The sequence below is a fragment of the Salvelinus sp. IW2-2015 genome, unplaced genomic scaffold (genome assembly GCF_002910315.2).
Source record: "Salvelinus sp. IW2-2015 unplaced genomic scaffold, ASM291031v2 Un_scaffold4912, whole genome shotgun sequence".
Taxonomy (NCBI): Eukaryota; Metazoa; Chordata; class Actinopteri; order Salmoniformes; family Salmonidae; genus Salvelinus; species Salvelinus sp. IW2-2015.
In genome coordinates this window covers 65,934-81,669 of record NW_019946181.1, presented here as the reverse complement: position 1 = coordinate 81,669, position 15,736 = coordinate 65,934, and the positions used below count along the sequence as shown (strand labels likewise).

General features: G+C 43.9%; 2 protein-coding genes across 2 annotated transcripts in view; one reads left to right on the top strand and one right to left on the bottom strand.

Annotated features, from left to right (window-relative positions):
• Nucleotides 1-590: 590 nt before the first annotated feature.
• On the bottom strand, nt 591-10,186 carry ttc17 (tetratricopeptide repeat domain 17; the record flags this gene model as incomplete). The annotated part of the gene is given in 20 exon segments (XM_070441826.1): nt 591-1,441; nt 1,608-1,679; nt 1,932-2,085; nt 2,311-2,324; nt 2,601-2,712; nt 2,819-3,041; nt 3,044-3,094; nt 4,156-4,316; nt 4,991-5,078; nt 5,081-5,129; nt 6,552-6,567; nt 6,569-6,690; nt 6,959-7,075; nt 7,263-7,394; nt 7,481-7,592; nt 8,454-8,623; nt 8,948-9,037; nt 9,999-10,050; nt 10,052-10,132; nt 10,134-10,186. Coding segments are annotated over 20 exon segments (2,109 nt in total), but the record flags the coding sequence as incomplete, so codon positions are not given.
• Nucleotides 10,187-10,308: 122 nt separating this feature from the next.
• The window catches only part of LOC112077780 (gypsy retrotransposon integrase-like protein 1), a 16,749-nt gene continuing 11,321 nt past the window's right edge, over nt 10,309-15,736 (top strand). Inside the window, exons 1-6 of the mRNA XM_070441827.1 lie at nt 10,309-10,391; nt 11,032-11,251; nt 11,379-11,417; nt 12,280-12,396; nt 12,494-12,529; nt 12,902-12,961. Coding sequence (XP_070297928.1) covers nt 11,078-11,251; nt 11,379-11,417; nt 12,280-12,396; nt 12,494-12,529; nt 12,902-12,961 — 426 coding nt within the window. The 5' untranslated portion in view covers nt 10,309-10,391; nt 11,032-11,077. The remainder of the gene's footprint in view (nt 10,392-11,031; nt 11,252-11,378; nt 11,418-12,279; nt 12,397-12,493; nt 12,530-12,901; nt 12,962-15,736) is intronic.

Here is a 15,736-nt window from a genome sequence, read left to right as displayed (position 1 = left end):
ATTAGAGAACACTGTGGATATCCTTATATAACATCCCATTAGAGAACACTGTGGATATCCTTATATAACATCCCATTAGAGAACACTGTGGATATCCTTATATAACATCCCATTAGAGAACACTGTGGATATCCTTATATAACATCCCATTAGAGAACACTGTGGATATCCTTATATAACATCCCATTAGAGAACACAGTGGATATCCTTATATAACATCCATATAGAGAACACTGTGGATATCCTTACATAACATCCCATTAGAGAACACTGTGGATATCCTTATATAACATCCCATTAGAGAACACTGTGGATATCCTTATATAACATCCCATTAGAGAACACTGTGGATATCCTTATATAACTTCCCATTAGGAACCACACTGTGGATATCCTTATATAACATCCCATTAGAGAACACTGTGGCAACTTCTAAAGGTGCTGTAATTGATTGAACCTTTATTTAACTAGGAAAGTCAATTAAGAACAAATTCTTATTTACAAATGAGGGCCTACCCGGACGACGCTGGGCCAATTGTGCGCCGCCCTACGGAATCCCAATCACGGCCGGATGTGATACAGCCTGGATTCAATCCAGGGACTATAGTGACGCCTCTTGCACCGAGACGCAGTGCCTTAGACCACTGCGCCACTCGGGATAAATGTCATGCAAGAACAGAATATGAATGTAAGAAAACGTGTGGTGTGAGTTGTGAGTGAGTGAGTGAGTGAGTGAGTGAGTGTGTGTGTGTGTGTGTGAGTGTGTGTGAGTGTGTGAGTGTGTGAGTGTGTGTGTGTGTGTGTGTGTGTGTGTGTGTGTGTGTGTGACACCTCGGAGGTGTGGAGAACCAAGGTGTCCTCCAGCAGTGTGTGTGTCATTTGATTGTTACGAGGAGCAGACCATCGCTGAAATCCAGTCCATCGTATCCTGCTAGAACAGCCTCAGATATAGCTGCAAGCTGTTAGTAGCCCTGATATTTGGCAGTCTCAGCCAGGTAAACACCTAACAGTGCGTGGCCTGCAGGCCTGCCGAAGACTAGAGCAAAGCAGAGGGCTAGGACTGCTCTCTGTCAGCTGTTAGGGTCGCCTGGCTGTTTGGAGAACAAGGTGCTTTCTGTATCCTGAAGTGTCCACACATACAAAGACCTGAGAAATGTTTCCTTGTTGAATGTAATGTGATTTGTGGATTGAAATAAAGTATTTAAAGTCTGTGTACCTCAGAGGCGTTGAGTGCCAGGGCGTCCTGCAGCAGAGTGTGTGCGTGGGCGCTGAGGCCGTGGCGCAGAAGCAGATTGGCAGCGTTGACGAGSGGCAGGTTGCGCTGGGTGGGCGGAGCCGACGCCAGGGAGTGGCGCAGACACTGCAGCGAGCTGGTACCGTTACCCTTCGCCCGCCAGAACAAAGCCGCCTCGTTCTGGAGCAACCAGCCAGGGGCGCTAGCCTGGAYGAGAGGAGGACGTACACTGTCTGAAGACGGATCCTTTTCTATTACAACTGTGGAAGGCTGTTTATTTTGACAGAACAGTCCAAAGCCATCYCATTTCTCAGGACAGTAGTGGAGTTGATTTCTGATATGAAACSATGTTTCTCTGTTCTACGGCACTCACCTTCTTCATGGCTTGGGCTATGCTGGCACCAGCCTGCTCCAAACTCCAGCCTCTGCTGCGAGACAGCAGTACCTGCACCCCCACAGACACACAGACACACACACACACAATCAGCACAGTGACACACTTCAACCCTGCTCCAGTGGGGCTGCTCTGTGGCTGACTCAGTGGTGCTCCCAGTGGTGAAGATGGGTACTGTGACAGAAAACACATTTCTGTTGTCTCTGTATAATGGATTAATAAAGATGGTATTGTATTGAATCCAAAGCCCAGTCTCAAAAATATGTTGATGTTACAGACCACCTATCCAACACACGCACTAACCTGGGTGGCATGGGGGTCTGGCAGCTCCTTGTCCTCCAAGGTCCAGCCCACAGAGGCAGGCAGGTCAGCTGGAGGGGGCTGGAGCACAGGGCCACAGTCTGGGGAAGCCAGGGAGGAGGGAGGYGGTSCGGRACCGTACAGCACAGTCTGGAGGCTGAACACACATCAGTGAGGTKAGCAAATACATGAATGTCATATCATACATCACATGTTACACAAACCATGRTGAGGAAGAGGCTCTACGAGTCAACACAATCCACCAGCACACACACGGCTTCAAGACACAACACACACCATGTTAGAAACAGGCACAAAAAGGTAGCATACACAAACAACCTGGCACATGCTAACCCGAGGCCCAATGCTCCAACACGCTGACCCGGGGCCCTGTGTCTAACACGCAACCCGGGGCCCTGTGTCTAACACGCTAAACCGGGGCCCTGTGTCTAACACGCTAACCCGGGCCCTGTGTCTAACACGCAACCCGGGGCCCTGTGTCTAACACGCTAACCGGGCCCTGTGTCTAACACGCTAACCCGGGGCCCTGTGTCTAACACGCTAACCCGGGGCCCTGTGTCTAACACGCTAACCGGGGCCCTGTGTCTAACACGCTAACCCGGGGCCCTGTGTCTAACACGCTAACCTGGGCCCTGTGTCTAACACACTAACCTGGGGCCTGTGTCTCAGGTGGGAGGTAGAAGGTGGGTAGTAGGTGGGCGGGGGGATGACAGGAAACTCATCAGCACAGTCTTCCTCCAGGCCACAGCAGCCTCTGAATGTCCTACAGACAAAACACACGCAGTCAGCTCCACAGAAACCTTTAGATTGTCCTGCCAACACAGCACAAAGCCCACTATCCACACACACTGATAAATCCTGCCAAACACACACAGTCTGAACTCACTTCGGTGGGTGAGGCCTGGTGGCCCCAGAGGGCTGCAGGCTCAGGGTCTCCGGACACAGAGGGGTGGAGGTGTGAGCTGGTGGTGTGGTTGGTGCTCGGCTCCGACACCAGAGCAACGCTGCCCGCCACAGAGACCTCCTCTCCAAACTGGATGTGGTGAACGTGCTCAAACAGGTCTCCGCGGTGATAACGCACCGGCAGGTCAAGGGGCAGAAGAGGCTGCTCTGTTGCTGGCCCAGACGACACATCTGGTGGTTGCCTGAACAAAACAACTAATTATTGTTGCACTATTTTCTGTTGACAAGTGAATGGACAGAAATAACTGACCACTCCAAATGGACATATTCATTTATATAAAACTCAAATCACATGTTATTGGTCATATACACATGGTTAGCAGATGTTAATTGGTCACATACACATGGTTAACAGACGTTATTGGTCATATACACATGGTTAACAGATGTTAATGTGAGTGTAGCGAAATGCTTGTGCTCTTAGTTCGACAGTGCAGTAATATCTAACAAGTCATCTAACAATTCCCAACAAACTACCTAATACACAATCTAAAGGGGTGAATGAGAATAGTACATGTAAGTATTGGAGAGCGATGGCTGCTCATCCATATACACTGTGTGTGTGTGCGTGTGTGTGTATCTGTGAGTGTGTATGCGCATGAGTGTGTGTATATGCGCTTGTGTGTATTACATGTTTGTGTGTTATTGCATGCAAGTGTGTGTGTGTGCATGTGAGTTGTGTAATGCTGCGAGTGTGTGTGTGTATATATTGCGTGCGAGTGTGTGTGTGTGTGTATATATTGCGTGCGAGTGTGGTGTGGTGTATATATTGCGTGCGGTGTGGTGTGTGTGTATATATTGCGTGCGAGTGTGTGTGTGTGTGTGTATATTTGGCTGCGAGTGTGTGTGTGTGTGTATATATATTGCGTGCGAGTGTGTGTTGGTGTGATATATTGCGTGCGAGTGGTGTGTGTGTGTATATATTGCGGTGCGAGTGTGTGTGTGTATATATTGCGTGCGAGTGTGTGTGGTGTGTAATATATTGCGTGCGAGTGTGTGTGTGTGTGGTATATATTGCGTGTGAGTGTGTGTGTGTGTGTATATATTGCGTGCGGTGTGTGTGTGTGTGTGTATATATTGCGTGCGAGTGTGTGTGTGTGTGTATATATTGCGGCGAGTGTGTGTTGTGTGTATATATTGCGTGCGAGTGTGGTGTATATATTGCGTGCGAGTGTGTATATATTGCGTTGAGTGTGTGTGTGTGCATATATATTGCGTGCGAGTGTGTGTGTTAGCATCTCACCCAGCTGTGCCTCCTTGGCCTCATGGGTCTCGTGGATGATGTTGCGGAGGATCTGCTCTTCCTGCAGCAGGTTGTATTTGTCCAGGGCCTCCTGCTGACGCAGGTAGTGGTCATGCTGTTTCTGGTATTCCTTCAGCTCGTTCAGCGTGCGCTGCAGAGACCTGGGTGTGACAGATCACATATAGCTAGCCCTAGGCCTACTGACAGGTCACCGTGCGGTTATACACCGAGTGTACAAAACATTAAGAACACCTTCCTAATATTGAGTGGCCCCCGTTGCCCTCAGAACAGCCTCAATTGTCGGGGCATGGACTCTACAAGGTGTTGAAAGCGTTCCACAGGGATGCTGGCCCATGTTGACTCCAATGCTTCCCCACGTTGTGTCAAGTTGGCTGGATGTCCTTTGGGTGGTGGACCATTCTGTATACACACAGGAAACTGTTGGGCGTGAAAACCTAGCAGCATTGCAGTTCTTAACACAAAGCCACTTCAAACTTTTGTCTTTACCCTCAATGGCACACATACACAATCCATGTCTGAATTGTCACAAGGCTTAAAAATCATTCTCCTCCCCTTCATCTACACTGATTGAAGTGGATTTAACAAGTGACATCAATAAGGGATCATAGCTTCCACCTGGATTCCCCTGGTCGGTCTGTCCTGGAAAGAGCAGGTGTTCATAATGTTTTGCAACTCAGCATTGTAACCTGTGCCATATAAAGAGGAAGTCTGTGTCCACAACAATACTTCCCTTCCCATTAAATCCCCTTCAAAATGGTTCCTCACTCTCTATGAACCTAACTACGCCCTGAGCAGTGAGGCGCTGTGCCGTTACCTGTGTTGGGCCTCCAGGCGCTGCTCCAGTTTCTGCTGACAGAGGACGGCGTGCTTCCTCCTCAGGGCCTGCTCAAAGCCCGGCTGGGCTGGAGAGCCTGCTCATAGCACAGCACTGAGTGGTTATACTCCCCCAGCATCTACACACAAAGACAAAGAGGACAGAGGAAGAGGAGAGAGAGGTAGAGAGAGAGAGACACAGACAGAGATAAATAATCTATCAGAGATGATTCACTCGTCTATATAAACGGAGAGAGAACTGAAGGTCAGGGCCGATAACATTGACAATAAATCAGCAGGAATACACTTCCTGAGCACCTGGAGAAAGCCAGCCAACAAGCATTGCAGTAACATCCTACATCCATATCCACTGCATAACTGTTGAGAAAATTATTGCTAGTGTCAGTGTATCAGCCTCCTGTCAGTGTATCAGCCTAGTGTGTATATCATCCCAGTGTCAGTGTATCATCCTACTGTCAGTGTATCATCCTACAGTCAGTGTATCATCCTACAGTCAGTGTATCATTCCTACTGTCAGTGTATCATCCTACTGTGTCAGTGTATCATCCTACTGTCAGTGTATCATCCCAGTGTATCATCCTACTGTCAGTGTATCATCCTACTGTCAGTGTATCAGTATCATGCTACTGTCAGTGTATCATCCTGTGTATCATCTACTGTCAGTGTATCATCCCAGTGTATTCATTCCTACTGTCAGTGTATCATCCTAGTGTATCAACCTACTGTTTAGTGTATCATCCTACGGTATCATCCTACTTCAGTGTATCATCCCAGTGTATCACCTACTGTCAGTGTATCATCCTACGGTATCATCCTACTGGCAGTGTATCATCCCAGTGCTATCATTCCTACTGTCAGTGTATCATCCTAGTGTATCATCCTACTGTCAGTGTATCATCCCAGTGTATCATACTACTGTCAGTGTATCATCCCAGTGTATCATCCTACTGTCAGTGTATCATCCCAGTGTATCATCTACTGTCAGTGTATCATCCCAGTGTATCATCCTACTGTCAGTGTATCATCTTCTGTATCATCCTACTGTCAGTGTACTCATCCTACTGTAAGTGTCGATGTAGTGAAAACATTAAAAGCAGACGTATGTGAACATAAACCAACAACTCTACGTCAACGTCCGTCCAGAAATGTTAAACGTAGTGGGAAAAAATGTTGCAGAACCACTGTTCTATTTAAAGGCTCCATTTGGTTTAAATCACCTAATGCCTGCTTTGTTTGTCGTCATTAGACATCCCTAAAAACTGACTTTGGTGTTCCTCAATGGTCAGTGCTTGGACCCCTGCTGTTCTCTTGATAGATGCTAGTACCGTTTCACTACAGATGATGTAGAATGGTGCCTCAATGGGAATGATAGAGCTGCAACTGTTGATGAAACCAGATATGATGTCGTACAGCTAGCTTCTGTCGTTTTGTCTGTCTTGCGTGTATTCCATCAGGAACCAACTTGGAAACAAGTGGAATCTCTTTAACGTGTTATCTCCTGGGTTGTATTCAGTGCATCTACTAGTGGTGCTGTAACTCACTGCGTAGATGTTGCCCAGTGTAGTGGCTGGTGAGAAGGTCAGAGGTCAAATCCAGGGCAGCGTGAACCACGATGGCAGCGTCAGCAGAGAAGTGGGCCCGGTGCAGGATGTTGGCCATGTTCACCAGGGCCAGGTCCTTGTTGCTGCCTGGATACACAACAGACAACGAGAATGGGACTTAAAACTCTTATATGATCCACTGTTTGAATGTTGAATAACCATAGCTGGGACATGTTCATTGGGCATCAATGGGCAGACAACATACTGAAACATTATGGAGTACTAGGACTTGTCCAATAAGAAAGGCTCATTTAGTTTTCCATTTGCAAAGTGCTTTACATCGTGTGTCCTAATGAACATGACCCTGATGCCTGACAAACGGAAGCCAMGGGCRTAGTGGTCCTTAGTTTGTACCTGGGTGAGAAGTGCAGGGCCCGGACCACACAGTCCACCGCCCGCCCGGGCTCATTCTTTATCCTCCAGTAGAACGACGCCAGGTTATACAGCACCCAGGATGAGGAGTTCTGGACAACATAACAAACAGGTCATCAGAAGGGAACTATATGAAAGTCAAACAAGAACACTATTAAAACAGTGACTGTCCATTTATAAAAATGAACAAATCAGTGCATCAAAGTTAAAAGTAATCCCATGCGGCTATATGTAAACCAATAAAAACAGACCAGACAGTGGCGATAGAGCGCAACGTACCCTCAGCAGGCCCTGCTGGATGCGATGGCCCACCTCGTCCATGTTGCGGCCCAGTTTGTGGGACAGGGAGCCAAAAATGGGGTCCTCTTTAGAGAGCAGAGGAGATGTGAGGTTCACCTGTTCCTGCACGCCCTGGAAAACATAGACACATATGGCACAGATCCAGACATGTATGTGCATCGCATTAACAAGCAGGTCTGCTTTTCCCTTCAACTCACCCGGAGATGCTGGAAACTGTGGATACTATATGGGAGCTCAAARACTCTGGCACAGTCAGGCTTCTCCAGATCCGGGGGTAGAGGGGACCTAAAATCTACGTAATCCTCAGGGCTGAAAGAAACATCCATAGTCAAGGTCCAGGGAGCATTAGTGTAGTGTCCAGCAGAAGAGGGGGAACAAGAGGAGAAAAYGTAACCAGTTGTTACCTTGTATCATGTGGCTGTTTAAAATGCCTGGTGATGTAGGACATGCTGATCTAGTTTTGAAAGACAAGCCATCATGGTTTATTTTATCAGAAATGTTTGTTGATTTCTCGTCACCAAGGTGTTATCAAGAATACTTGTCCTTTTGTAAACTCCCTACATTCTCCCCTGTTCGAATATCGCTTTGTGTGTTCTAATGTAAATACTTCCATTGTTTATTTGTGGGCGGCAGGTAGCCTAGCGGTTAGAGCGTTGGGCCAATAACCAGCAGGTAGCCTAGTGGTTAGAGCATTGGGCCAGTAACCGAAAGGTTGCTAGATCGAATCCCAGAGCTGACAAGGTACAAATCTGTCGGTATGCCCCTGAACAAGGCAGTTAACCCACTGTTCCTAGGCCGTCATTGTAAATAAGAATTTGTTCTTAACTGACTTGCCTAGTTAAATAAAGGTTCAATTWAAAAATATATTTGTTRGTATAAAAGTTGATTTTGTTTTGTTTTGTGCTGTAGTGTCATGACCTCTAACATATGTGACGTGATCATCCAACGTGTGTATATTGTATGTTGTTGAAAATCCCCCCCAAAAATGACTCATGTCATCGGTCAATGTCAATGATAAGATGAAGCCGTTTTGGAGCACAACCAATGGTTACATGGCCCGGATGACATATGTCAACATCCCTTATCAGTGCTTCCCCTTGATAATGAGTTATGTGAGGGCACATTAGTAACAACCAAATGATTGGTGAAGAGTGCACAGCCTGGGCTTACCTGATGTCTTTACTCTCCAGGGAGATGTAGGTACCATCGTAGAGATCCAAGTCTCCCAGGGGTACTTTAGCCGTGACACAGTCGGCATCCTCTTTATAGTGCCTCTGCTCCAAGCCAGTGTCCCTGTCCTCATTCTCCTCAATGTGAATCTTCTGAGCGACAAGCTGCTTCTGCACAAAGCAGGGGTCAGAGACATGAGATTCAGACCTTTCAGTGTGGCTTGATTTGGAAGCAATGCTATATCTTACTGGGAAATAAAGAAAGGAAGACAGGTTTCCCCATCTGATGTGATCCAATATATTKTTCAATAATCTATGAGTATTAAATGACTATTGAACTGCTGTGAATATTGGAGATATTGCATCTTTCAAGAAAGGGAGAGCACAGCAGTATAGATGTTTCACACMGTGGGCCTTGGACTAACATTGTTAAACCAGGAAGTAGAGCAATAGGCTATGAGCACAGTGAGGTAGTCATTAAAAGGTCATCATCACCTCTAACTTCTTCAGGTAGTTGACACGGGTCTCCTGTCGCATGAAGATGACAAGGTCATGTGGATGTTTAAGATTRAAAGGAGAGTCAACCTGCAAAAAAWTTMAAAATGTTAGTCTCAAAATAAACAGTGACAGTACTTGTTTTCACTCTATGACTCGACCCCAAAGACTAAAGACCTCAGAGTCCGCTGACCACAGTACACGTGAAGTGAGACAACACCAAAACAGAATTGAGGCAGAGGAACCTGGCTGATTTGACACCGTAATTACGTAGTAGTAGCAGCTAGGTAATCTTTGGTTTTCCCCAATCCATCCGTGTTAGATAGTTTGGCCACAGCTGACAGAATGTCAATGGCTAAATAGTCTGAACATTTAATGTCCTTCTAAACGTCACGTGTAAGTGGATACTTTAGATTGTTGCTATACACAACTAAAGGTTACATCAAATATACTTCTATCTAAACCCCTTTTATTTATGAGTTTACATCAAGCCCGAAGCACTATTTTACATTCAATTCACCTAGCTTTGATGCAACCAAGAGAGTTTTGACATTGTGCTGGATGTCAAAACTCTTGGTTGCATCGAAACTACTAGTTAGCTGGATGTGCCGACTCTGAGTCTGTCAGCTCTGTTGTGCCCATTATCTTTGAGCCCAGTAGCTAACTCTAGCTTACCAACCTACTACCTACCAATCCCTATCTCTAGTTTGCTTTATTTCAGTTTTTCTAGGATGATTGGATGCCTTTAGTAGTTAGAGCTAGCTAATATGTAAGTTAATTAACTGGCTTACCCAGAGACCCCGTTCTCTAACTAGCTAAAGTTATCTATTAGGGGGTCAGCATTGCTGCATTACTTGCTAGCAAAAGTCCCAGAGAGGAACTTAAGTAGTTTATTGGCAATCGATGGTTGACAAGCTAGTATGAGCCTGCAGCTGTGTTAGCAAATGTTAGCAACAGCAAAGTAAAGTCAAAGATACTGGTTCTACCTATATGTGATAAAATCGTTGACTAGCTAGCAACATACGGTTATAAACACGGGCCGTTAACGTACTTGCTGTTGAATTTTTCCATCTTCAGTGACAACCAGTGGGTGGTAGCTCCTCCGGTTCGGCCAATATTATACATAGTAGGATAAAAACCTTCCCTTGAACTGACACTTTTCGGAAACGTTTACATAGGGCAGAGACCCAAACTGATTTTCCTGAGGTCCGCCATTTTTCTGTCTTCGTTACAGATGTGTTGTGGCAGAAGAAGAAGAGGCCGAAAAAATGTAACTTCCTGTGTGTCACTTCCTTGTTTAGTTTTTTTCTCTCACATTCCTTGGTCTAATAGTTGTTAGCTAATACTAGCTACCTAGCAAAAATGCCAGGCGTTGTTCAGCTTTCAACTGTAGGAATACGTTTAAAAATGTTAAACATAAAACAAACAAGGTTACATTTCACAGGTAAGGCTTGCAGCATTTGAATAACGTCGGCATTTGGCCAACTAGCTAGTCAGCTTACGTTAGCTATAGTGCTTGCTTAGCTTGTGTAGCTAGCTAGGATTTCCAGTAATACATCGGCTATACCTTGATTTGACGAATGTGACATAAATGTTAGTTACCTTATCATAAAGAAAACGTGTAACTTCTAAACAAATGAACACCCCTTAGTAGCCCGGCCTAAGTGCTCGCTGTTTCATCCCAGTCTTTTGCAATTTGCAGTCAACAATAACAAAGCAGACACCCCGCCACTGATTTTGGTAAATAGATGAGGGATGGGGCTGGATAAATGTAACTACTGTCAAATTCATACACAGAGCTATGAATGCAAGGACTGACCAGAGGCAGTGACCATCCATGATGTCAAAATGATAGTTTTAGCAATGTTGTGAGGCTATAAAGTGTTTTTTTACAATTACAAACGTATATTTTGGTTCTGATGGGGTATGACATTTGATCTAAGCTCATGATGCATTATAAGTTATATTCTTCAAGAATAAATGGTTATATATAATTCATTTAAAAGTCCAAAAATGTATGTTACAATCACAGATTGCCCTGTTGTTTACATGTTGTTCTTTTAACCTTTTTCCCATGTTAACAGCTTCCCAAAGCGTGATCCTAAACGAATAAAAGAGTGGGTGGGTCAGATGAAATGGAAAGACTGGCAGCCAACCCCTCATTCCTTACTGTGCTCAGAGCATTTTGAGGAGAGGTGCATGGATAGAACTGGGCAGACAGTGCGTTTACGTGATGATGCAATACCAACTATCTTTGCCTTTCCTAGTCACCTACAAAAAAAGGTATTTAGTGAATTGAGGCAGGTGTGTTGTTTTCATTTAAACTATTAGACCTAACTGGTTGTGAATTTAACATAGGAGGGATTCTTGAAACGTGCTTTGTCTTTGTTGGTTGAGTTGAACTGTGTGTTTTATTGTTGAGTTCTTGTAGTTTCAGAAAACAGCCGGAAGGAGGAAAAGAGTGACCTTGGTGAGAAATGCAACATAAAAAAACATGTAATACTGTAATACCAGTTTTCCATTGGTGTTGCTGTTAAACTGAAGAATGTGTAAAATGTAATACCGGTTATCCATTGTGTTTGCTGTTTACTCTGAAGGATGTGTAAATGTAATACCAGTTTTCCATTGGTGTTGCTGTTTACTCTGAAGATATGTAAAATGTAATACCAGTTTCCATTGGTGTTGCTGTTTACTCTGAAGGATATGTAAAATGTAATACCAGTTTTCCATTTGTATTGCTGTTTACTCTGAAGGATGTGTAAAATGTTATACCAGTTTTCCATTGGTGTTGCTGTTTACTCTGAAGATGTGTAAAATGTAATACCAGTTTTCCATTGGTGTTGCTGTTTACTCTGAAGGATGGTAAAATGTAATACCAGTTTTCCATTGTGGTTGCTGTTTACTCTGAAGGATGGTAAAATGTAATACCAGTTTTCCATTGGTGTTGCTGTTTACTCTGAAGGATGTGTAAAATGTAATACCAGTTTTCCATTGGTGTTGCTGTTTTTTTGTAGTTTTTTTACCAGGCAAGTCAGTTATGAACAAATTCTTATTTACAGTTAACTGCCTTGTTCAGGGGCAGAACGACAGATTTTTACCTTGTCAGCTCAGGGATTCGATCCACCAACCTTTCGGATACCGGCCCAACGCTCTATCCACAAGACTACCTGCCCCCCCATATCCTTCAGATTTTTACATATCTGAAGGATAGTAATACTGTACTACCAGTTTTCCATTGGTATTGCTGTTTACTCTAAAGGATATGCCACAAATGTATTTCCCTTTTTGATTTCACAAATAAAAGTGTATTTTGCCTCTACTGGTGATATCAGTTTCCAGAGGATCCTGTTCCTGAGGAGTCGACACAATGGGAGAAGTCTCCACCCACTTACTTAAACCACAGTATATGGCACCCAAGTCGTTTCCATGACGACTACTGCGTTCCACAGGTACAAAGTACATATRACWCTTATCTAGATTTTTWRYAAMATTTTTTTACAAATATTTAATTCATGTTTATTTATTTAGTATTTATTTGTTTTTCAGAGTATTGACTGGGCTGTAAAAGACATGCCTAAAGAAGTAAGTTGTGAGTTAGCCCTCATTATTATGAAGCTGATTGAGCTCCTCATTATGAAGCTGATTGAGCTCATCAAAACTGTTGGTTTGGGAAGGGTTCCCCTAATTTCTTACAGAACAACCATGTATGTATCTTTTGCCAAATATTCCAAATGTTTCCATCCAAACAGCTTAATTTACAGTACCTGCTCAAAAATCCCAGGGAGGAGCGTGTTGAAAAGTAGTGTCACTGTTACTCCCAACCAAAACGATGTTGATGAGGCCCAGACCTCTAGGGCCAGTTGCGTGTATGATTACAGCATCCTATAAAGGTCTTCTATAACCCTAAACCTTTCCATACTCATGCTTTAATAACTGAACTCCTGACCATTTCAGGTCCCATCTGCAACTTTAGAAAAGCAAGGTCTTATCTTTATCCCCAAGCACGCAATCAAGGTAAGGTTTCTGACAGACCATTGTATTCTGGACAGCGGGCAACAYGATTATTTTGACCCATGTRAACTTAAACGGTTACTGTCYTGTGTATTCCCCAGKCCATTCKCTCATGTTAATTGATGTGCATATAACTACACATTATAACTGCAAATTACTTTATCTGAACCAGATCAAGGAGAAATGGCAATGGCTGACAATGGATGTGAAGGGACCATTTCCGGAGACACCATTTCCGGAGACCAAAAGTAGACACAAGTTTGTACTAACTGTAATGGACTACTACTCCAAATGGATGGAAGCCTACCCCATGAAGACCAACAACAGTAAAGAGATTGCCAAAATCATCTCTGACCTCATCTCTCGCTTTGGCTTCCCTGTTGGAATCCTGTCTGTTTGACTCGAGCACACATTTTAGAGGTAAGAGATGCATGCATGCATGTATGGATGTAAGTGTTACTGTACTGCCCTAAATAAATAAAAATGTTTTGGGGAAATTAAAGTTGCACTAAGTTATCTCATGATATTAAGTACCAGGGGTGGAACCAAAATTATTTTCCAGTCGTTTCGCTCTGAGCAAAACCATCATTTGTGTAGTTCCGTTCCACTGTTCCGACCAGCAAAATAAAGTTTCACTGTAAGGTCTACACCTGTTGTATTCGGCGTATGTGACAATAAAATTTGATTGATGTTCAGCAGGCAGGCACTGGAATACGTTTCTGAGTGACAGAGTGAGGGCTTGCATATACGCTTTGTAGCAATTTTTTGTGGGCCTGGAAAGTAAAAATTACTTTATTAACCGGTTCCCATTGTTTTTAAACAACGGTTCTGATCCGGAACAATATAGATCACTTTCGTTCCCGGTTCTGATTCTGTTACTCCTAAAATGTTGTTTTCCAGTCCTGTTCCCTGAACCGGTTCCAACCCCTGTTAAGTTCCCCTTCTCTTTTTAAATTTTACAGATCAACTCGGCTTTGGGTGATCTGAAGAAACTGACATGCCAACTCATATTCTACCGTCCTCTGGGAGTGTCATTGGATCCAGTAACAAAGTCCCTCATAGACCGGTTTGTCCTCCAATGTACCTTGCTACACAGCCACCTGATTCTAAAAGCTTATACTATGGATAATAGTCTACTAAATAGAATTGGGATAATGATTGCAATAATCTTTTGTCAGTTTACTGAATCCAAACACATGTCATGCTAGCCCAGCTGACTTGCTGACTGTTATAATATGCATGTGTTTTGTTTTAATACATTTCCATCATTATACCTGAACAGGTTGGTGTCAGATTTGGTGAAAGACCATCCTGACCGTTGGGATGTTTACCTGGCTGCCAGTGTGTTCAGCTTCTGCTGCAAGGAGCACCCCACCACTAGACAAATACCCCTGTCTCTGCTGCGCTGCGGAGGGACTCKGTCTGTCCCCACCTCACCAAGAAAGCTGCCTGTAAGTTGGAGYCTGASCYTGTTTAGACTTTCCCACTCCTACAACAAAACATACTCATATTATTGATTRCCATTGAATGAATGAAGAAAATGCACATAGAAATAGGTTTGAATTATATCATATTTTAGTTGAGCCTTTATACTGACTTGTGCTTTGACCAACCTGTTTGCATTGAAGGACAATGGGATAAAAGGAAGGACCTTTGTCATACTAGATGCCCAGCCACCTCAAAGGGAAGTCCGTGTGGAYTGCAATCAGTGCAGTCAATGGAGCACGGTCAGCCAGGACTCAGAGCTGAAGAGATATGAGGAGATGAAACTTGGGGATGAGGACTACACCCACACCTGTGTGAGCTGCAGGGTGGCCATGAGCTGCAGGGTGGCCCTGGAGGTCATGAGYGGTTAGCWGACAAGGACARGAAGAARTGGAWGTAAATGAGAAAGCTTTTCAAACAAGGACTGAAAAGATGGAGGATATAATAAGGACGTTGGAAACCAAGTGGTGGTGAAGGAAGATGTTGATGTTGGAGTGAAAAAAGGTTCCTAGGGGAAGAAGTTTGAACAATAGGAGTTTATAATGTGTATATACTTATACGTTTCTCAGTCATAAAAGTTTTTGGAATAAAATAAAAACAGATAATGTTGTTTTCAAGTTGTGTGTGCTCAAACAGTGGATTGTTGTTTTAATAATGCATTTGGGCAGACATCTATATACTGCTTCACCTATTCCTCTCTGATTTGGGGTATTTTAGAGAATGGGGTAGCTGCAGTCCAATATGGCAACCAGAGATAGGGAGAGTGGGCGTGTCTAAAGGAAAGGAGTGGGCGTGTCGAGAAACATTTGCAGTTTTATAATTCTATATTACACATTTTGTCATGAGGCCAAGAGAAAATGTTGCAGTTTTGAAGCTAATTTCCAACAATTCTACACTTTTTGTCATGGGGTAGTGAAAACAATGTGCTGTTTTTATAGCTCATTTCATTATTTTGTCCCTATTTTGCCATGAGACTGAGATAAAATGTTGCTGTTTTAAAGCTAATTTCCTGCAAATCTACACATTTTGCTATCATATGCTATCTGGGGGCACTCCGACCTCCATTTTTTGGGGGGGATTGGAGCCTATGATAAAATGTGTACATTTGTAGGACATTGGCTTTAAAACTGCAACTCTGCATTTTGACACACCTACTCGCCCATACTCTGTTCGCCATATTGGGCTGCAGCTACCCATACTTGGTATTTTACATGGTGTTATTTTCCTTTCTTCCACCCCGTCCAGTTGGTGGCGGTGTTGCACAACCTTTTCATTTGCCACAAGTCATAAAAC